The sequence below is a fragment of the Hordeum vulgare genome, chromosome 5H, assembly GCF_904849725.1.
Source record: "Hordeum vulgare subsp. vulgare chromosome 5H, MorexV3_pseudomolecules_assembly, whole genome shotgun sequence".
Classification (NCBI taxonomy): domain Eukaryota; kingdom Viridiplantae; phylum Streptophyta; class Magnoliopsida; order Poales; family Poaceae; genus Hordeum; species Hordeum vulgare.
The window spans coordinates 587464666-587486609 of NC_058522.1; the positions used below are offsets into that span (position 1 = coordinate 587464666).

The 21944-nt window shown below is 46.5% G+C and overlaps 4 protein-coding genes and 1 long non-coding RNA gene across 6 annotated transcripts; 3 read left to right on the forward strand and 2 right to left on the reverse strand.

Annotated features, from left to right (window-relative positions):
• Positions 1–375: 375 nt before the first annotated feature.
• On the reverse strand, positions 376–6047 carry LOC123395283. Its single transcript, XM_045090263.1, has 8 exons — positions 5681–6047; positions 5447–5580; positions 5025–5138; positions 4855–4923; positions 4233–4371; positions 3466–3626; positions 3259–3388; positions 376–2674 (listed from the first exon to the last, which is right to left on the reverse strand). The coding sequence occupies exons 1-8, from the start codon at positions 6032–6034 to the stop codon at positions 875–877; spliced, it is 2901 nt and encodes a 966-aa protein (XP_044946198.1). The 5' UTR covers positions 6035–6047; the 3' UTR covers positions 376–874.
• A 3501-nt stretch (positions 6048–9548) lies between these two features.
• Positions 9549–11930, forward strand: LOC123395284 (F-box protein At4g00755-like). The gene is made up of 5 exons (XM_045090264.1): positions 9549–9817; positions 10089–10514; positions 10679–10854; positions 11108–11226; positions 11288–11930. Exons 1-5 carry the CDS (start codon positions 9673–9675, stop codon positions 11595–11597), a joined length of 1176 nt encoding a protein of 391 aa, XP_044946199.1. The 5' UTR covers positions 9549–9672; the 3' UTR covers positions 11598–11930.
• A 339-nt stretch (positions 11931–12269) lies between these two features.
• LOC123397470 (pentatricopeptide repeat-containing protein At5g52850, chloroplastic-like) lies at positions 12270–14731 on the forward strand. Its single transcript, XM_045091996.1, has one exon. It carries the CDS (start codon positions 12270–12272, stop codon positions 14196–14198), a length of 1929 nt encoding a protein of 642 aa, XP_044947931.1. The 3' UTR covers positions 14199–14731.
• A 291-nt stretch (positions 14732–15022) lies between these two features.
• Positions 15023–16817, reverse strand: LOC123395286. The gene is made up of 6 exons (XM_045090266.1): positions 16480–16817; positions 16231–16348; positions 16070–16151; positions 15900–15951; positions 15758–15812; positions 15023–15486 (listed from the first exon to the last, which is right to left on the reverse strand). The coding sequence occupies exons 1-6, from the start codon at positions 16810–16812 to the stop codon at positions 15233–15235; spliced, it is 894 nt and encodes a 297-aa protein (XP_044946201.1). The 5' UTR covers positions 16813–16817; the 3' UTR covers positions 15023–15232.
• Positions 16818–16973: 156 nt separating this feature from the next.
• Positions 16974–21611, forward strand: LOC123395288. 2 transcript variants are annotated; one of them, XR_006609693.1, is made up of 6 exons: positions 16974–17060; positions 17126–17746; positions 18678–18789; positions 18895–19086; positions 19205–21417; positions 21519–21611. It is a non-coding gene; the product is annotated as an uncharacterized LOC123395288 (long non-coding RNA). The 2 variants fall into 2 exon arrangements; XR_006609694.1 differs by lacking the exon at positions 16974–17060 and having other exon boundaries at positions 17213–17299; positions 17380–17746.
• The last annotated feature ends 333 nt before the right edge of the window (positions 21612–21944 follow it).

Sequence of the window (21944 nt, forward strand, 5' to 3'; positions counted from 1 at the left end):
GGCTGCTGGCGACGACGGCTATGTCGCTCCCAAGCCACCCGCAGGGACGACGCGAGAGCCTTACCGCGTAGTTTTATCGATCACACGTAGAAGACGTGGGTACCACTCGAGGTTATGGTGCCACCGGCAACGGGTCTCGTGCCCCCACCGCCACCGCGACGACACCAAAGGGCGGAGGAAAGAGAGAGTAGCCCAATCTTTGCAACAAGGCTAATGAGGCAATCTTCTCCCAACCATATACTATTCTTTTCTTTGAAACAAGACCCATGTTGCACAAGTGCACTGCAACCAGCGTTTAAAAGAAATCCTCTTATGGCCTGAATTTTGAGCCATAATAAATTGACTAATAAAAAATTAGGTCATCTGCAAGTCACGTGGCATAAATTTTGAAATTCTCATTCAAATATTCAAATAAGAAGGTAACAGCACTAGATATAGCATGAGACATATTTCTACATATAGCAGTATGAATCACAACCAGAGGCATTGCAACAGACACAGTACAGCGACAAAATTGTACGACTAAATGAAGTCAAATTCTTGAATTCACCATGAATATCACATTTTGAAACTACAAAACAAAGTCCTGGCTGGCGGGGCGGGGCAGGGCAGCATCTCCTTATTCTGTAAATTCCAAGAGGAAGAAGAAAAACATTCTAATCTAAACCCCAGATGGAGTTGCACTGAAGAAGCCCTTATTCATTCATTCTCTTTCTTCTTTGCGCCGCAACTCGCATATCTACACCTCGCCACCTCCCATCCCATCACTATGTACACAAACAAATCATGCCTCAAATCTAACAAAACTGCCCCTCCCGCAATCTCGGAACAAATCAGACAACCTGTACAAATGCCTTGTTCAAAAGCTAGGTAGCTATCTTGACCAGGGGCCTCCTCCACCAAACTGCCTGAAGCAAGCAGAGGAGGAAGAAGGATGTGCCCATTGCAGATTGCCATCTACCTGGCTGCTTGCCACATTATTCTGGTGGGCATAACCATACATACCTGGGACTGGGGCTGGGGCTGGGGCTGGGGCTATGCCCTGAGCACCATGAGGAGGAACTAGATTCCTCCTTCCTCCAAGGGGCTGATGGTCCGAGCCCAACGGGCGTGAAGATACCTGCTTGTACTGGGACAGGACACTCTGAAGGCTCCCGTCCCCAGCAGGCAGATCCTGGCCTAAAACGACGCCGTTTGATCCCATTCCAGACCAATTATTATGTGGTGGGTGCTCCTCACCAGGGAACCAGCTGCGACTTCGATCCGCAGGCACGTGACCAGCAAAACTTTGCTGCTCCACCATAGGAAAGCTGTTCTGAGTACAGAGCGTTGCACTGGAATACATGTTAATATTGTTCTCAACTTCCTGCGAGTAAAGTCCGGTGTGCCTCTCACCAAGCAACTGCATCTGCTCCTGGGCCAGACCTGATTGAGCTAGGTGTTCGTTTGTCATGGAGTGCAAGCCCATAGACTGTTTCATGCCATTCACGTGTCCCAGAGAATAAGAGGGGACCAATCCAACACCCTTCGCGCCATTTAGGAGCTGCTCACTGTTCAGCTGGTTGGTGCATGGTTGCAACAGAGATGCCGAACTGCTCATTGGTTGTGCAGCAGGAAGACTGATTTGAGCTTGCTGTCTGCGTCTGTCATCTACCTCCAAGTCAACCATACAAGTTGCTGGCCCACCAGAGAGATGATGTTGTTTAAGCTGCAGGGCACCTGATTGTGCATACAGACCATTCCCTGGAGGGTGGTAAAAGGAATCCACAGGGGTTGCTGACTGCCATAATTCTTTCTGGCATTTTGCAGGCCCTTTTAGTTCAGGACCTTTCACATTATTCTGTCGGCTCAAAGTACTATCAGAGGACATCATTGTAATATTATCAGTCTCTCTTTGATTAAGAATCATGCCATTCATCTCTTTTTTATTGTCATGTCCAGTTGAGGTACTCGGGTAGCACATGTTCTTCAAGTCGTCAGTTCGCTCACTAAAACCGCCATGAACATGAATAGGAAAACCTATATAGCCAGTCTTCTTGCAATCTTGAACTAGCATATTCTGGCTGTTGACACCTTGAATAGGTGAGGTTGTGCCGCTGATGGCCTTGGGCTCCTGAGATTGCATATCTGGAATGTGATGCTCTTGAAGAGTTGTATCATTGCAGCTGGTGTCTTCCATATCATCATCTGCCATGCCTGGATTGCTCTGGGAGATTCCGTTCCTGCAGCTTATATCCACAGGGGCTTCATCTTGCGCTTCTGAGCTGTCGCCACTTTTAGCACTTGTGCTGCTGATCTTTTCAACTTCTTCATCTTGTTCGTCTGAGGTACCCTGACTCTGGGTAGGTATATTCGTGTTATTCATGTCCATAGCATCTTGATCTGTCATGTTTGGGCCGTCATGAGAGTCAGTGGATGTACCTGTATCACTTGTATCATTGCCATCTTGATCTGTCGTATTTGGGCTGTCATGAGAATCTGTGGATGTATCAGTAGTATCACTTGTATCATTGGCATCCTCTTCATCTTCAAGACCTGCGCTGCTGTTATTCCCGGATTGCGGCACATCCTGAGGCGAGTGCTCTACCAGTTCTTCCTGTCCATCTGAGGAGACAGCATTTCGATAAGCGCCATCTTGTCCAGCTTCTGCGGTTCTGACACCTAACTGCTCTGCCTTCTCATAAAAATAAAAAGAGTAGGCAGATTGTTAGAAACTAATCATGACTTTTAAATGGATACATAATAAATAAGAATGTTTTGCCTAAACAAGACATGATGTTTAGCCTTCTCATAATAAATAATAAATAAGGCATCATGTTTAGCCTTCTCATAATAAATACGTAATAAATAAGGCATCATGTTTAGCCTACCCCAACTTAAAGCCCACCTCTAGCCTACCCCAACTTGTTTGGGGCTAAAGGCTTTATTGTTGTTGTTTCTTGTTTGCATGTTTACTCGGCGCCTAAACCGACTGTACTGCATAGTTACTAATCCATTGCAGAAATGTGTAGTAAGAAATCTGCTATACTCATGCACAACAGATGTATGGCCGTACCAAATACTATCAACATCATGTCTTTTGAGCATGCATCGACCACCTAGTCCAGGATTTGTTAGAGATGCACGTGCATGCAGTTTGACATCATGTGTGCTCACCCATGTAAGCAAAAAATCAAGTCTATTTTCATATAGAAGTAAATTCCACATCATGTTCTTCATTAAAAGTTGAAGTGCTCAAAATGGTAAGGCATAACAAACCTTTTCAACTGCAGACATATTCCTCTCTGCAATTTCACGGCACAGTGACCTCCTTAATTTCTCAGCAATCAACTTCTCTTCCCGGCGGGCCACGAAAGCAGCAGGGAGTTCTTTACATGACAGAATGACCCTAACATGGGTATAGTTTGACGTAAGAAAAGACCCATCAAAAGTAAAATCAAACAGAATTAAGATATTATTACTGACCAATGATCGTGCAGTTTCTGTTTCTCATCCTCCATCAGTGTCTCGTATGGTTTCACATGAAAGTTATCAATATCACCAATAACGCCAACGAGATGTCTTGTCTGAATGCCATCACCAGATTGTTTCATTCTCTTAACAAGATCATGTTGAGCCCTGCTGACCTGAAAAATAGGCACAGCAAAGTAAATCTGTGATTCCAGATCAGCATAACGTCAGCAGTACATTAAAAACAATTGCTGGTAGATACATCCAACAATATGGCATCTTCGTAACGGGAACATGATATATATTACTATTGGCTGTGGCTGATGGATGCAACAATCAAAATTTAACATAATGTCCTCTAGGAAAAGATTTCACAAAACTGGATTATGTCATATCTAACAGTTACTTGTTTTAGGGCCAGTTCGTTTTGTGACTTTTTTAAGCTTCTAGAATAAGCTGCCCCCTACCCAGATTATTCTAGAAGCCCAAAAAATTATTTATTTAGAAGCCCCAGGCTTCTAAAAAAATAAATTTGGTTGGGCTTCTGGAATAAGGGGTAGGAGGGGCAGCTTATTCTAGAAGCCAGCAAAAGAACTGGTCCTGAGTCCTCAATGAATTCAATGCTACTCCAGCAAATTAAAGCTTGACACTGCATTAGAAACAGAAATGATATATGATTGGTTATATTATGTTAAGAAGAACTGCAATGGCTCGAACTTTATTTGCATTTTTACTCCAGCATAGCGGAAGGAAAAATGTATTCTAAGCACCAAAAAGTTTACCTTAATATACGACATATACTTTGTGACGTCACCGTTTCGTACAACCTTCATGGGTATTGCATTTTTAGGAGCATTAGAAAATATGACATTATCTCCGGATGACTGCCGGTCCCCTCGTCGCTGTTTAGCAAGGTTATCCCTACACGAGATGAGCAATAATAGGTTTCAAGTCAGAATAATCCAAAACACATGAGCTTTTCCTTTTGTAAGAGCCAATGGGAAGCAGTTGAACTATTAGTAGCAACTGCCGAAGTATCACCAGGGTATTCGAACTAGTAACAATATATGAGATATACTCCATCTGTTAATTTGAAAAACGATATTATACTGGGGGTGGAGGGAGTATATTACACAAGATAACAAAAAAGGAAATGGCAATCCAATGATAACTCATAAAGGCTAGGTGGCGAGCCAGAAGCTGAAGGACTAGAAAGGGGCTCGAAAAGTTAGATGCTTAAAAGGAAACTACTTAAAATCTCAGTGAATCATAAAACTATTCAAAGGTTGCCAAGAGCATCAAGTAGCGTGTGTTCCACATGTAGGTCATTTTGGGGATGAAGGGGCCGATAAGATGTAGAAACAAAAGCATTGAATAAATAAAATGTGAGGGAGGGAGAATAACCTGAACAAGGTTTTTGGATTGTCACAAGTTAACCATTTGTCCCTCCACCTGGTGACGGTTTCGGCCATGCTGCATAATTAGGGTGTTGTTATTAGGGGAAGACAGAATTGCAGTGGGCAATTAATTGCAATATGAGCAGAATGGAGTAGATTATTTGCGTTTGGACATACTCGGTATGGTAGTTGTTGAGCTGTGCATGGTATGCCTTCTTATGAGCTGTGATTTGCTGGTCCTTGTTAAGCACAGCGTCTGGATGAAGATCACCAGAGCAAAGAGCAGAGGACCTGGAGTGCAACAGAAATTGTGAAGTAGGTGAGCAGAGAATCGTGACACAGCAGACAGCAAATTTGTCTTAAGAGCAGGTGCAGAAGCAGAGGCATTTATTTGGTGGTAATGCAATTATGTTTTTGCATAAGAAAAAAGGCATTGTGCAAGCAAAATTCCTAGTCCACGTTTGTTGAATGAATAAAATAAATAAAATAAGTTTGGTTTAAAAAATGTAGCAGATGCACAAGGATTGCATCATAGCAGTCATGATGTGAAGTTTGAAAGTAAGAAAGCAAAAAAAAAAAAGTGGTATGGGAGTACTTGCCAGGTTTGGAGAGGGTTCCCGAAGTGGTGATTTTCCCCTGAGAGCAAATCCTGGACCGCTTCCTCGGCGTCGGCGTCCGGAAGAAATCGAGCAAGGAACTTCCTGTCGGCCTCCGTTAGGCAGGCGTCCCAGACCTAATAACGAAAAAAGCAGCCACAATCAAGCATCCATATCCATAATTAATTTATAGTCTAAAAGTAGACTTGACAAGGAGGGGGAGGGGGAGGTACCCACCTGGTAGGAGAGCAGGCCTCCGAGGAGAGGGATGTGGGCGAGGGAGAAAATCCGCCTGGGGACGGGGGCGACGTCGGCGAGGGCTCGGGCTCGGGCGCGTGGTCTCCTGGGCGGGGAGTCGAGGAAGGGGGCGAGGTGGCGCCAGGGGAGTCCGATCTGGTCGTCGGCGGGGAGGGCCCGCTTGGAGCGTTCATCCCATCGGAGGTGGATGTGGGAGCTGAGGGTGAGCAGCGGGGAGCGGGGCGGGTGGTCGGGCCTCGGACGCTTGCTCGATCTGTGCTGCTGCTGGTGGTGGTGGTTGGGCGGGTGCGGGTGCGGGTTCGCGGGACGCTTCCTCGGCTGGCCGGCGGACATCCCCTCTTCCTCCTCTTCCTCGGGGGCGGGGGCGGGGGCGGGGGCGGCGGTCGATAGTCGGCGGCGGCGGCCGGGAGTCAGGGGGAAGGTAGGGGACGGATGGAGAAGCAAGCAGGGTTGGACTCACTCAAGCCCAAACCCAAAGCCAAAGCCAGAGGATGGATGGGATGGGATGGATGGATCAAGGATTAGGCTGCGCCGTCCGATCCAACATCATAACCACGCCGCCGTCCGATGGATTCTAACCCTCTCCTCTCTTTTCTTTTCCTTTCCTTTTCTTAACCTAGAAGATACGACTACTGCTAGTGTCCTGTGTGTATCCCTCTAGGATTTTGTGGTACCTCACATTATTTCAGCAAAAAATTTAAAAAAAAATTGATATTATTTATTATCATAAATAAAATATACAAACAAACAAACAAACAGGTGTATTTGTCATTATTGAACGAGTTCTTGAGGTGCCCTCCCTCGATCTACTTTTGAAAGCATCTCAATACCGTCTCACGAGCTCACTCTCACATTCTACTCTTGACAGTGTTGTCGATCCCATCATGATGCATACCCTAACCCTGACCATCGGGCTAGTTGCCATTGAAAAATCGTTGGACAACATAGACAATGCAATGGCAAAGTTAGGGATGTCCTCATAAATCTTCATCATACATTTCTGAACGGGGTATACTCCTACTTCTCAAACAACAGCACCACAAATTGACACGTTGACGGAGACTTGCTTGTCCGGAGCGTTACAACACAATAATTGGGCTCCGATGCACCACCAAACTTCTAGGACGCCAGAGCATCCATGAAAAACAAATCTCTAGGGTACCAAGCACACAAGGGTAATAAGCTTCTCAAACTTCACTTCCACGTATCACCGTGGAGAACTCAAATCTAGGCATCAAATGCAATGGCAGGGGCACACAGAGTGCCCAAGTCCTTCTCTCCTAAATCCCTCCACAACAACTGACGTTATGGAATAACACGAAGAACTCCAAGATCTAGATCCAAGGGGTTCTCCTCACATAGAGGAGAAAGTGATTGGTGGAAATGTGGATCTAGATCTCCTCGCTCTTTTCCCTCCAGAACTAGCAAGAATCATTGGAGGTATTGAGAGTTAGCAAGCTCGAAGAAGGTCAATAATGGAGGGAGAACATGAGCTCAAAGGATAGGGCTCAATGGGGAAGAAATGACCCTTTTATAGGAAGGGGAAAATCCAACCATTACCCCCTAATCCCGCACATGAGCGGTACTACCGCTCCACGGAGCGGTACTGCCACTGGGGCAGAGGGCAGCACTCAATGAGGGAGGCAGAGGCTGATACTACCACTGTCAGGAGCGGTACTGCCACTGGGGCAGAGGGCAGCACTCAATGAGGGAGGCAGAGGCTGATACTACCACTGTCAGGAGCGGTACTACCGCTCATAAGAGTAGCACCGCCTCCTACATCCGCTCGAGGAAAAGTTGCGGTCCCAGCCCAAAAGAACCAAGAGTTTTCCGACGCGGTAGTAATAGGCGGTACTACCGCCCAATTGGCGGTACTACCGCTCATTTATACCGCAAAGTCTGACACCAAAAGAGTCGAAACCTATGGACAACGGTACTGGCCAGCGGTACAAGCTGGGCCACTACCGCCCTGGAGAAGTACTACCGCTGGCCCCGGCGATACTACCGATGATAATAGGTTGTACCACTCCAGGGAGCGGTACTGCCGCTTGGAACATTCCAAGTAGACCACACGCAACACATGAAAAGCATGAATACCAGAACTGCCATATCTTTCGCATACGAGCTCCGAATTGAGCAAACTCAAGCTTGTTGGTTATCTTGAGAAGAGGCAGTATATAAATACCGATGATATAGATATGTGAAAAAACTCCAACATTGAAAACATCATAGAAGATGCATATGGGCTCTGTTTTCGATGAACTCAAGCTTGTCGTAAAGATGAACATAAGCTCTAAAACTCACAAAAGAGAAACACCCAACAAGAACCAAGAAATATGATGCAATGATGCAAATAGTCTGAGCTCCCAACGAACGATACAATCAAGTTGTTGGAAATATGCCCTAGAGACAATAATAGATTAGTTATTATTATATTTACTTGTTCATGATAATCATTTATTATCCATGCTAGAATTGTATTGATTGGAAACTCAAATACATGTGTGGATACATAGACAACACTCTCTCCCTAGTGAGCCTGTGATGGACGAGCTCGTTGATCAAAGAAGGGCAGGGCTGCGCCGAGGGAGAGGCAAAAGTCTGTCTCCCAATGGCCAAAGGTGCCCATATATATAAGGGGAGGGAGGGGCTGCGCCCCCTTGAGGGTTTCACTCTCCTGGGGGGGGGGGCAGCCCTAGATGGGGGCTGGTGCGGCGGCCAAGGGGGAGAGGAGGGGTGGTGCGCACCCCTTGTGGGCCTTAGGCCCACCTGGCTTAGGGTTTGCCCCCCTTCCCTCTCCCCTACGCATTGGGCTGAGTGGGGAGGTGCACCAGCCCATCTAGGGGGCTGGTTCCCTACCCCACTTGGCCCATCTTACCTCCCGGGGTCGTTGCCCCCCTTCGGTGGACCCCCCGGGCCACCTCCGGTGGTCCCGGTACATTACCGGTGATGCCCCAAACACTTCGGGTGTTCGAAACCATCCGTCATATATATCAATCTTTACCTCCGAACCATTCCGGAGCTCCTCGTGACATCCGGGATCTTATTCGGGACTCAGAATAACTTTCGGTAACCTCGTATAACAATTCCCTATAACCCTAGCGTCATCGAACCTTAAGTGTGTAGACCCTACGGGTTCGGGAGACAGGCAGACATGACCGACACACCTCTCCGGCCAATAACCATCAGCGGGGTCTGGATACCCATGGTGGCTCCCGCTTGCTCCACGATGATCTCATCGGATGAACCACGATGTCAAGGATTCAATCAATCCCGTATACAATTCCCTTTGTCTGTCGGTATAGAACTTGCCCGAGATTCGATTGTCGATATACCTATACCTTGTTCAATCTCGTTACCGGTAAGTATCTTTACTTGTTCAGTAGCACGTCATCGTGTGACTAACTCCTTAGTCACATTGAGCTCGTGATGATGTTCTACCGAGTGGGCCCAGAGATACTTCTCCGTCACACGGAGTGACAAATCCCGATCTCGATTCGTGCCAACCCAACAGACACTTTTGGAAGTACCCATAGTGCACCTTTATAGTCACCCAGTTATATTATGACGTTTGGTACACCCAGTTATTGAGGAGTGTCCGGCTGAAGCCCAGTGAGGACAACTGCAAAGTCCCGTCAAACGAGAGACGGGAGGACGCTGCAGCCTGCATCATCCTGTTCGTTATGACCCAAATTAAAATCAAATTAAGATTAGTGAGTCATAAACGATGTCCGTCCGTTTGCGTACCCGAGCAAAACCAATCCCCCAATCTCTCTCCTTTTTTCTTTTTTTCTTCTCTTGTCGGCCACGCGGTGGCGCTCCTCCGACGAGACCACCGCCATCTCCATCTTGGGTGAATGATTGGTTGATTGGTCATCGCCATCTCCATCTCCATCTCCATCTCCTGTCGGCCAAGGCGAACAGACAGGCGAGCTAGGGTTCCTTCCTTCCTTCCTTGGGACCACGACGACATGGAGATGGATGATTCCTCCTCGCCGGCGGCGGACTTCGTCGACTACCTGGGACCCGACACCTCCGCCACCGTCTTCACCATGATCCACCACCCCGCTGACCTCGCCCGCGCATCTGCCGTATCCAGATCCTGGCGACAATTCGGTTCGTTCCCCTTCCCCCCCTCTCTCACCCTGGATCTCATCTTATCTTATTATATTCATCTATCTATCTATCTATCTATCTATCTATCTATCTATCTACAAATTCTAACTAGATTCTTCGGTACCACTACTGACTGATTACCGATCCATTCCACCCCAAATCACAATCACAATCACAATCACAATACTGCTAATAACTACTCAAGCTGCAGTATATACCAATTCTCAACTAGAGTAATGCTGATAATCTCGTTTCGTTTCTTATCATCCAGTTATCGACAACCACTTCACCAAGCTGCAGTGCCTCAGGGCCTGCCCGGAGGTCTCCACCTTCACCGCCGTCGACGTCACCACATCCAGACGCACCACCCTTCAAGACCAAGACCAACACTCTGCGGCCCAGTCAAACACCACCGCCGAAAACCTCCACAGGGTGTACTCGCACCTCGCCCACGGCCTGCTCTCGCCCTACAACCCCAGGGACTGCATCCTCCACTGCATAGGCGCCTCTAGTACCGACAACTTCCCCGAGGAGACAGTAGAGAACACCCTTGAGCCCGTCGATCAGCTCGACACCTCCAGGCCCTCCTATTGGTCCAGCGGCGGCCAGAGGGACCCCGACGCCGCCGAGTGCCTCATATATCGCCTCCAGGCTGATCTCTGCCTCATTCACGAGATCAAGGTGCAGCCGTTCAAAGGTTGCTTTCTTTTCGTAACAAGACTCAAGTGCACCTTCCTTCATTTCTGTATGCTTGATTTCAAAATAAGAAATAAAACAAATCAAAAGGCCTCATGCACCCTCTGTGTTAAATAGGACTAGTAATAATAACAATAACAATACTTCCCTCCGTGCGCGTTGCAGCGTTTTTCCAGCATGGCGACCCAATATATTCGCCAAAGAGCATCCGGGTCCAGATGGGCTATCCAAGGTCACCGCTACGCCCTGAAGCACTTGTCTCTGATGAAAATGAAGGCCAGTTGATTCATGACACAAACTACGTCTGGACCTACACGTCTCCAGAATTCCCAATGCTGCAGGTCAGTCCGCTCAACATAAGGATATCTTGTCTTGAAGAAATAAATCAAACAGCTGATATAGACCAGCAACCTTCTTACAAGGCTGAGCATGAAGAAATTGCATTTCATCCATCTCTTGTAGCAGTGTCCTCAAAGTGTTTATTACTTGGATTTTGTTTGGTAACATCTAATCTAGTAGCAGTCTCCTTGTGCTGCATTTATGTAAACCTGCTTAGCAAGTAACATTATTATGTGTGACAAATAAATACTCCAGGAAAATGTTTTGCAATCCTTCACGTTACCGCGTCCGGTTCTCTGTATTGGTGGGGTGGTGAAGGTTGAGCTTCTTGGGAGGGTGCAGAAACAGGCAATCGATGGTCTCTACTACATATGGTGAGTTGTCGTTTCCCCCATCGCACAGGTGTAGGTACTGATCATTCTACTTTCTTTCCAGCATATCTCATGTCCAGATAGCGGGGAAGGCACTGTCACGAGACCTCGGGGTCGTTCCTCGCGGGGACGGCCTGGTCCTGAATTACTATCTGGATCCCCGTACATGCGGCGTTCCCCGCATCGAGTCGTCAAGGGTCGATGGGCGCAGCAGGTGGCAGGGCTTGGCGTCAAGGATCTGGCATTCTGGCACGGCGCGAGGGATAGGAGGACTGAACCAGACGCTGCTGAGCAGACTGTTCGGTGGTCCGTTGCGGCTTGTGGTGGTAGCGGACGAATCGGAAGGAGAGGAGGATGAGGATGATCTTCCTTAGAAGGAAGGAAGGAAGGAATAAGCTCAAGGGAGGGGAGGGTCTTATTTGATTTGATTTGATTTGATTTTCTGCACAAAAGAAACATGTGATAGTTACTGCTACATACTCCCACAACTTTGTACTAGAAAAGTTGAGACACCTATTTTGGAACAGAGGGAGTAGTAGTATAAGAAGAGTGGCTGTCTTTTGTTTGTGGTGCTGTGAGAGGAAAAAAAGAAGACTAAATTTTGATTGTGTTGTAATAGAAGACAGCACAATGAAACCAAGCTCACTTGACTTGTAATCAGATTCAGAATCAGATCAATGTAAAGAATGCCACTGTTGTTGCTGTTTTTTCTTTCTTTCTTTCTAGTTACAGAAACAGAAAATGCATCTCTTGGACTTGGATCAATCTAAAAATGAATGAATCAGTTGTCAAAATTTAATGAAAGAAGAATGTGAAAGCACCTACATTTTGTTCTAGTTAGATAATAAATGAATAAATTCATCAGATCAATGCTACATTTTGCTGTTTATTATTTTCAGTCTTGAATTCCCGAGTGAATGAATGAATGTGTCTATCTGGATGGATTTGGAAGAATGAAGCAATGAAATTCAGCATCTATATACTAGCTCAAGAAAGAATGGATTTTTATGTATGTAGCGGACTCTGACTCGGAAAGAAGAAGAAGAATGCCGCTGCGGCTCCACCACCACCGTCTCGCGCCGGCGCCACGCCGGACCCGCGCGGCGGCGTCGTGGGCCGCGGCCGTAGCCGACCACGCGCGCGCAGGCCGCCACGCCGCCGCGCTCACCGTCTTCCGCCGCGTCCTCGCCGCCCACCCGGCCGTCGCTGCCGCCGACGAGCTCGCCTACTCGGCGCTCCTCCGCTGCCGAGACGCCCGGCTGGGCTACCAGATACACGCGCAGGCGTGCCGCCGGGGCCTCGCCGCCTCCAACCCCGTCCTCGCCTGCTCCCTGCTCGCCTTCTACTCCGCCGACCTCCCCGCCGCCGCCAGGCTGTTCGACGAAATGCCGCGGAGGGACGCCGTCGCCTACACCGCCATGATGTCCGCCCTCCTCCGCGCCGGGGACTGGGCCCGGGCCCTGGCGCTCTACCCTCGCATGCTTTCCGCCGGCGCCGGGCCGCCCACCGAGCACACCTTCACCAACCTGCTGGCTCTCTGTGCCTCCAGGCGCCTCTGTTGCCATGGCAGGCTGCTCCACGCGCAGCTCCTTCGCTGGGGGGCCGACCTCAACCTGGTGCTCAAGACCGCGCTCGTCCACATGTACTCCACCTGCGGCTTCATGGCCCGCGCGCACGCCGTGCTCTGCTCCACGCCCGACACGGACGTGGTGCTCTGGACGGCCATGATCGCCGGCCACTCGCGGGCCGGGGACCTCCAGGCCGCTCTGCGGATGTTCATTAGCATGGAACAAGCCGCCGCCGTGCCGCCCAACGCCTACACCTTCGCCGGGATCATCACCGCCTGTGCTTCTTCCTCTGCCCAGCCCCAGGCGTCACAGACCGGACGGCAGCTCCACGCCCGCGTGTTCAAGTTTGCTCTGGAGCACGACATCTCTGTCTGCAACGCGCTCCTCAACTTCTACAGCAAGTCATCCGCCCGTCTGCTCGACTTGGTCCACGTGTTCAGTGCCACAGACAGCCCAAATGTGGTGTCCTGGACTGCCTTCATCTCTGGACTCGCACGCCATGGCAAAGACGAGGATGCGTTTGCGGCGTTCGCGGAGATGCGGGCCAGCGGGGTGCAACCCAACTCGTTCACCGTCTCCACCCTTCTCAAGGGCTGCAGCTCCTCCTCACAGTCTTTCCTGCATGCTACAAAAATCCATGCGTATGTGCTCAAGACCAGCCTTGGGTCTTTGGATGTGGCTGTCGGGAACTCGCTGGTTCATCTTTATTCCAGGTTTGCAAGGATGGATGACGCGTGGGCGGTGGCGACAACAATGGCTTCTGCAAGGGACAGCTTCACATACACGAGCCTAGCCAAGGGGCTGAATCAGATCGGCCTTCCAACCAAGGCCCTTGAGTTGCTAGTCCACATGTTTCGTGAGGAGGTTCGTGTCGACGGTTTCAGTCTCGCCTGCTTCCTCTCTGCTGCTGCGGCCTTGCCATCCATAGAGCCTGGGGAGCACCTGCACTGCTGCTCGCTGAAACTGGGATTGAGCAGCCAGGTCCCAGTTTCTAACAGCCTTATCAACATGTACAGCAAGCATAAGTGTCTGGAGAATGCTAAGAGTGTTTTCCACTCAATCAGGGAGCCAAGTGTCGTGTCGTGGAATGCGCTGATATCTGGGCTGGCATCCAACGTATGTTATTACGAAGCGCTGTCGGTTTTCGAAGACATGACGTTGGCTGGGGCTCAGCCTGATAACATCACTTTCTCTGTTGTGCTTTATGCCTGCGCTCATGGTGGCTTGGTTGACATTGGCATCAACCATTTCAACTCTATGAGGAATTCGTTCGGTGTTTCCCCACAAAGGAGCCACTACACACTCTTTCTAGATATGTTGGGACGAGCGGGTCGTCTGACAGACGCGGCATGCACCATTGAGGCCATGCCCATCCGGCCTGACGTGTCCATGTCAGGAATCTGTTAGCATTTTGCGAGCTCCATAATGATCCGGTTGTCGCAGAAAATATTGCAAGGAAGGCACTGGAGTTATACCCATCTGACACAGTATTCCAGAACACGCTTTCAGACATCAGTGGTGCTCCTTGGAAACATGAGCATGGTGTACATGCCCACAGGATGAAGAGTGATGCGGATTTTCAAGCTAAAGCCTAACAGATGCGTCTGTTTCTCTATACCTACCAGGTTCTTGGAGAAGGCCATTTCTTTCGACATCTGCACATCGAGCATGGGATGGTGTGAAGAGCAATGCAGGATTCTTTCAGCGGCCTTTTTCCTCTCCAAGGATTTATAGAAATTCCACTGCATTGAAACACACGAGACATTCTATGAAATAGTAGATTATGTTCCACCTCATTCTCTCTTAGAGTCATTGCAGGCAGAGTATGGGTATGTGGCATCCACTTAGTCAATTAACGTCTATGATTTGAGTTTTGGTGAGCATTATGTGCTAAATGCTTGGTCTAAACTCTAAATTATGATGGTCTCTTTACCTGGATATTTTACTCCTGGCAAGCTTAGAACAGAATATCTAATGCTACATATGGAAATAAATAGCTTGTGGGGTAGCCTCTTAAAGAAAAAAACTGCACTAACGGGAACAGGCATAGATTGTAGAATACGTAGGCAGAATTTCTAGGGGCAATTTTATGTATGCTGTCAGGAAAATATAAGAATGCGACGGTAGTACTGCTGAGTACTTGTTACAGCAATATCTTGTGGTTATATACGTCCCTACGCTAACAGCAATTTTGTTATAAGAGTGAAATGATGTCCACTTCTGTTTCACAGGGGCAAGAATAGGATAAGCCTCAGGAAACAAATAAACATCATGTGTGAAGATTCTGAGCCATATCGACATTCGCCGAAGCGTGGCTGGTTCTTATAGGCCCTTGACGGATCCTTCACTCGTGATATTGCCGGTAATTGATTGCAATCACATGGTGTATCTTCGAGAATCACCATTCTTCTGAATGTAGAATTTTCTGTGATATTAGTTCCTTACATGAACTGCTTGAATATGCTATACAACACGTCGAGCACCGTATCCAATCTTCGTGCCAGAAATGATAAGAAGCGGAAATAATATGCAAGAAGATAAACGATACAAGGCTCCAGGTATAATTTGTAGAGCTTCACAGCAAATGACCAGAAGCGGATACAATATGCAAGAAGATACACGATAACAGGCTCCAGGAGGATTTTGTAGAACTTGACGAAGGACTGGGCTAGTGCTTCTGGATTCTGTAGAAAATCTGCATGTATACATACTTTCATGCTTAGCTGGATTTTAAGTAGTACTGTACTATGGTTTTATAATTATACGTAGTCCCTCCGTTCCTAAATATAAGTCTTTTAAGATATTTCACTAGAAGTCTACATACGGAGCAAAATGAGTGAATCCATACTTTAAAGTATGTCTATATACATCCGTATGTAGTCCACTAATGAAACCTCTTTAAAGACTTATATTTAGGAACGGAGGGAGTACTACTGAAGAGTTGATTTGAAAAGGCACATGCATACCTTCAGCTTGTTTTGGAAGTAGGTCGAACAAAAAGGTAACAAGGAAAAGTATGTCCTGTAAGAATTGGAATATTTCATGGAAGGCAATTAGCTAGAGGTATAGTTGGATGCAGCAGCAAAAACAAGCTATTAGTATGCCTACCAATGCCAGATTTACTGGTTTCACAGGTGACTCGTTGAAGATAAGCACTTTCCTGCAGTGTCAATTAGAGAATATGCGACATTAGAAAGATAATACCTCTTAGGTGGAAGCACAATATTATGTAGAAATTAGAAAATATGCTATCACGGGTGGGTATCAATTTCAGCTACCTAACGAGAAGCGTTTCTCCTTCTGCTGAACACATGTAGAAACTGCAGCCTTTGGTAAATGGGATGATCTTACCGTTCCACTCTGCAACAAGATGATGTCATTATCACTTACCAGACTGCCCGCCGCTTATCTGTTTGAATTCCATGCTACAGGAACTTACCAAGGTGCCACATTGCTGCAGCAACAGTCGGTTCTACTCCTTGAAAAACCTCATCAATGGCAAATTTGACATTCTTTCTCATAGCTTCCATAAGCCTTGCGAAGTAGGTAATCGTATTCTGCAGGCAACAAAGTAGTTGTTGTGAGTATGGGAACCTTGTTTTCAATCAATATCTTGATGGTCAAATATGCAGAGGACTCAACCATGTGTTATTCGAGCATATGGGAGAATGAGGTGCGGGTAAAAAACCTTGATGTCCAGTGGTTTATAATACGAAGTGTGCTTGACGGTGCAATCAGGGTCAATCAGCTCCGTGAGCCGTGCGATGTCCTTGTCATTGAGGGAAGAGTAGAACTCCTGAATCACATTTGTCATGGGTGAAGATGGTAAGGTATTACCTCCGCGGTCAGCATTGTTGAGTCCCCCCGTTGCATTTGGCCCTGGTATCGCTCGTATGGGCTTTGGCGAATATTGTTGCCTCTTCCCCCACTCGGCGCTTATCTGCTGGCGTTGGGACAGCGGGCGTTGTTTTAGGTTGAAAGAGGGAGACTGGAAAGAGATAAGCGTGAGGGCAGAGTTCATGGTGTTGAGTGTTTGAATGCAGAAAGATGTGAAGGCATAGAGGAATGAGGTGTGATATAGAGTTGGTGGGCATTTTTGGTTGCTTGGGTGTTAGAAAATGAATATTAGCTGTGATATAGGGGGGAGGCTTCCTGGCATGGAATAATTCGCGTGGTGCATTGCTAAAGCATAAAGATTTGATTTGTTACGATATCAAGTAAGGAATATCTCCCTACATAATTTGTGGAGTCAGGCCAATCTGTAAAAAGGTATAACTTTGTTCCTTGGTTTTCTTTATGCTCTGGTTTACATTGAGTTCCTTGGTTGTCTACAGAAAATAAGATAAGTGACTTGCGAAGCAAGGAAGACAGAGGAAGAGGACGACAAAGAAAAGAATGTATATCTTGGGAAAGGCAAAGGGGAAGAGGAAGAGGAAGTAGCAGCTCAGTTTGGTTGTCGTCACTTTCAGAAGACTGCCTCTCATACAACGTCATTGATTTGAGTTCTGGTAAGCGGCGATAATTGGCATTCTTTAGTGGGAAGGGGAGCTATGAAATGCTACACGCAGAAATAAATATCTTCCTGCAGTATGCAGATCGTGGGGTAGTATTCCCTCTTAAAGAAAAACCTACAACTACACAAGTAGGCATCTTATATTATATATAAGATGCTAATGCAGATGTTACACAAGAATTCGTAAGCAGAATATCTTGGGGGCATTTAATTTTGATGCTGCAAATTAGTAACATTAGAAGGTAACAATAGTACTGGTCAGCTCTTCTTACAACAATATCCTGTGGTTATATACATCCCTATGCTAACAGCCATTTCATTCGTCCATTTCCGTTGCACAGGAGCAAAAGTAGGAAGCCTCTGCGAAACAAACCACCATCATTCTGTGCCATTGACAGCCCCCATACTGCAGCTGGTTGTTGTAGATCCTTCACCCGTGATGGTATTGGTTATCTTCAAGAATTGCTATTCTTCTGTATGTGGAATCTTCAGTGATATTACTTCTTTACAGGAACCGCTTGAATATGTTATACAACATGTTGAGCACCATAGTCAATCCTTGTGCCACATATGACCAGAAGCGGGTATAATATGCAAGAATAGGGACATCGGTATAATATGCAAGAAGAGGGACGATGAAAGGCCCGCAGAATTTATAAAACCTCACGAAGAACTGAGCTATTGCTTTTTTATTCTTTAGAAAACCTGCATGTATAATTCCATGTTTAGCTGGATTTTAACCAATAATAGTTTATGCTAAACGGATGATTTGATGAAGAGCATACCTTTGGCTATATATGGGAATGTGTCGAACACGTTGGTGACAAAATTGAGTATTTCCTGTAAGCATTGGAATATTTTGTTAAAAATCCTAAATGGAACTAATATAGTTGGGTGCAGTTGGAAAAACATGAAGCTTGTTAGTATGCCTACCAATGCCAGCTTTCCTGGTTTCAGGGGTGACTCGTCGAAGATATGAACTTTCCTGCAGGGTGGGTGTAAACATTTCTGGGTCAGGTCAAGGGGAGAAAAATATATCTATCCAGAGGCCAAACCCTGGTTTCCAAACAAAAGAATACGGAATACAACCACTAAAGCATGTAGTTCCAACAAGAGCTTGCCTGACATGGGCGGAAACACTGTATTACATAGAAATTAGAGAATATGCTCTCTGGAGTAGTTATATTAATCTCATATACCTAATAAGAAGCGCTGCTTCATTTTCTGAACAAATGAAGAAACTGCAGCCCTTGGCAAATGGGATGATTTCTCCATGCCACTCTGCAACAAGTAGCATGATGACACCATTATCCGTATCCTCTACCAGATTGCCTGGCACTTATAATTCCAATTAATTCCATGGTGTGGTGCAGGATCTTACCAAGGTGCCACATTACTGCAACGGTGGGTTCTACTCCTTGACAAACCTCATCGATGGCAAATTTGGCGTTCTTCCCCATAACTTTGATAAGCCTTGTGAAGTAGGTATGAGTATTCTGCATGCATCATAGTTTTTTTTTTTTTTTTTGGTGTGAATTCCTAGTATGAGAACCTGGCTTTAAATTAATAGCCTGATGGTTAAATATGCAGAGGACTGAGCCATAGAGATATTGGAGCAGATGATAAAGTGAGATGCGGGTAAAACCTTGGCGTCCAGCAGTTTATAATATGCAGTGTCCTCGATGACGCAATCAGGAGAAATCAGCTTCTCGAGCCGTGTGATGTCCTTATCATTGAGGGAGGAGTAGAACTCCTGAATCACATCTGTCAGGGGTGAAGATGGTAAGTTATTACCTCCATGGTAGGCATTGTTGAGTCCCCTGGTTGCATTCGGCCTTAGTATCGCTCGTATGGGCTTTGCTGAACATTGGTGCCGCTTCCTCCACTTGGTGCTGATCAGCTGGTGGCGGGACTGCAGGCCGTGTTTTAGGTTGAAAGAGGGAGGCTGGAAGGAGACAAGCGTGAGGGCCGAATTCATGGCGTTTGGGTGTTTGCATGCAGAAAGCGGTGAAGGCATAGAGGAATGACATGTAGAGCTGGTGAGCATTTTTAGTTGCTTGGTGGTTAGAGAATGAATCTGAGTATATATGTAGGGGAAGAAGCTTCTTCCTGGCATCGAATGGTAAAAGCATAAACATTTATTGGTTACCTTATGAAGTAAGGAATCGCTTTGGATATAATATATAGAGCCAGGCAAGGCAAGGCAAGAATCATGCGATTCTGTAAAAAGGTATTGCTTAATTTGTTCCTTTTGCTATGCTTGCTTTACAATGAGTTTCCCTGACATGTGTTCAGGTATACAGGAGAGAGGAAAAATAGACTTGGGAAAGAGAAAGACACGGAGAAAGTTGCGGAATTGTTGGGTCGTCCCCTTCTGGAAGAAGCCTAATTAAGCTGCCTTCTACTTGCTCGACTTCCCAACTGCTTTCTTCGTGGCAGCAGCAAGAGGAGGAAGAGGGAACATGTCTTGGTCCCTGACTTCCTTCTCCATGGTCCTCGTCTCCTCCAGCGTGCCTCATGGCTCATCTGCCTCATCTTCTTTCTTTGAATACTTTCCGCATGGATGCCAGCTTACTTGGTTGCGCCTCCTCCTCCTGCTCCTGATGCTTCAACACAAATGAGCCAGTACACACTCTTTCTTGGTATATCCAGATGACCCGACAGAGGCGGCACGAACCGTTGAGGCCATGCCCTTTCAGTCTGACTTGTCGATATACATGAATCTTTTGTCCACATCGAGCATGAAACGACAAGAAGAGTAATTCAGGATTCACTGTTGTCCGACGGCATTTTTTCTTCTTCAACGGTTTCACGGAAATTTCGGTGCATATGAGACATTATATGAACAAATTATGTTCCACCCCTACTGAAACCATAATCTTTTAGAGTCAATGCAGAGTATGGTATTGATGGTATCCACTTAGTTAGTTAACCAAGGAATGATACATAGGCACCGCACAATAGTAATATTAAAATGCGTGACAGTTAATAGCATTGCTCAGTACACCCTCTGTAAAGAAATATATGATCGTTTAGATAGTACAACAATATCATGTGGTTATATATATACATATGTACATACATCCCCTATGCTGACAGTCATTTTCTTTTAAGAGTGAAATGACGTAGTTTTTTGTTTTGTTTCACAGGAGCAAGCAAGCCTCGGGAAACAAGCCAACATCTCCGAGAATTGATTGCTATTCCTCCGAATGTGGGATTTCCTGTGGTATTAGCTGGCTCCTTACATCACCAACTCTTTGCATATGCTATACAAAATGAGGAGCACCGTAATCAATCCGTATGCACCATATCTGAAAAGCAACGCGATAAGCTCCATGCAGGATTCATAAAGCTTCACAGAGGCCTCGAGTCCTGCTGCATTCCGTAGAAATCCTGCATGTGTACGTACTTCCATGCTTAGCAAGTGGTACTGGTTTATTTATTTATTTTTTACTGAAAAGTTGAATTTATGAAGCACATACTTTCAGCCGATTCTGGATCTTGGTCGAACGAATAGGCAAAGGAATGAAGTATGTCCTGTAGGGATTGGAATATTTCATGGGAGGCAATTATTAGTCAGACTAAGAAATATTATAGTTGGATGCAGCAGCCTACCAATTCCCGGTTTCCTTGTTTCACAGGCGAGTCGTTGAAGATATGAACTTTCCTGCAGCGTGGGTGAAAACATTTATTTATTTACATCTAAAAGAAAATTATCTAGAGGCTGCCCAAAACCCTCCTTTTCAAATAGAACCATAAGAAATATAATCTCCAAGAGATGCATGGAAATATAGAAACATGGCATTAATATTATATACAGAATGTTTTCTTGAGAATCTCTGCTACCTGATAAGAAGCTCTTCTCCGTTTGCTGAACAAGTGCAGAAACTAAGGCCTTCGGTAAACGGGATGATCTTACCCTTCCACTCTGCAACAAGATGATATGATTACCATGTACCAGAGACTGCCTGCCATTTTAATGCAAAAAACTCCATGCTGCAGGTTCTTACCAAGGTGCCACATTACTACAGCAACAGCGGGTTCTACTCCTTGACAAACCTCATCGATAGCAAATTTGGCATTCTTCCCCATAGACCCCATGAGCCTTGCGAAGTAGGTCATCGTCTTCTGCATGCAGCAAAGTTGTTGTTGTTGTGAGAATGGGAACTTGGTTCTAATTTATTTATTTATTGCCTTGATGGTCGGATATGCAGAGATATTGGAGCAGATGAGATGGGAGAATAACCTTGAAGGTGAGTGGTTTGTAATAGGAAGCATGCTCGACGGTGCAATCAGGGTGAATCAGCTCCATGAGCCGTGCGATGTCCTTGTCATTGAGGGAGGAGTAGAAGTTCTGAATCACATCTGTCAGGGGGGAAGATGGTAAGGCATTACCTCCATCTCCATGGAATGCTTTGTTGAGACCACCGGTTGCATTTGGCCCTGGTATTGATTGTATGTGCTTTGGCAAACATTGTTGCCTCTTCCACCACTTGGCGCTTATCTGCTGTCGTCGGGACGATGGCGGGTGCTGTTTTAGGTTGAAAGAGGGAGACTGGAAGGAGACAAGTGTGAGGGCAGAATTCATGGCGTTTGGGTGTTTGAATGCAGCAGAAAGATGGCCGATGCATAGGGGAATG

Coding starts and splice junctions, on each gene's coding strand:
- LOC123395286 (XM_045090266.1), bottom strand. CDS start 16,812: ATGAACTCTGCCCTCACGCTTATCTCTTTCCAGTCTCCCTCTTTCAAC. Junction 16,349..16,479: donor ATAAACCACTGGACATCAAG/GTTTTTTACCCG, acceptor TGTTGCCTGCAG/AATACGATTACCTACTTCGC. Junction 15,813..15,899: donor AACCAGTAAATCTGGCATTG/GTAGGCATACTA, acceptor CAATTCTTACAG/GACATACTTTTCCTTGTTAC.
- LOC123395283 (XM_045090263.1), bottom strand. CDS start 6,034: ATGTCCGCCGGCCAGCCGAGGAAGCGTCCCGCGAACCCGCACCCGCAC. Junction 5,581..5,680: donor GAGGCCTGCTCTCCTACCAG/GTGGGTACCTCC, acceptor TTTCGTTATTAG/GTCTGGGACGCCTGCCTAAC. Junction 3,389..3,465: donor CAGAAACTGCACGATCATTG/GTCAGTAATAAT, acceptor TACCCATGTTAG/GGTCATTCTGTCATGTAAAG.
- LOC123397470 (XM_045091996.1), top strand. CDS start 12,270: ATGCCGCTGCGGCTCCACCACCACCGTCTCGCGCCGGCGCCACGCCGG.
- LOC123395284 (XM_045090264.1), top strand. CDS start 9,673: ATGGAGATGGATGATTCCTCCTCGCCGGCGGCGGACTTCGTCGACTAC. Junction 10,515..10,678: donor CAAGGTGCAGCCGTTCAAAG/GTTGCTTTCTTT, acceptor TGCGCGTTGCAG/CGTTTTTCCAGCATGGCGAC. Junction 10,855..11,107: donor CAGAATTCCCAATGCTGCAG/GTCAGTCCGCTC, acceptor TAAATACTCCAG/GAAAATGTTTTGCAATCCTT.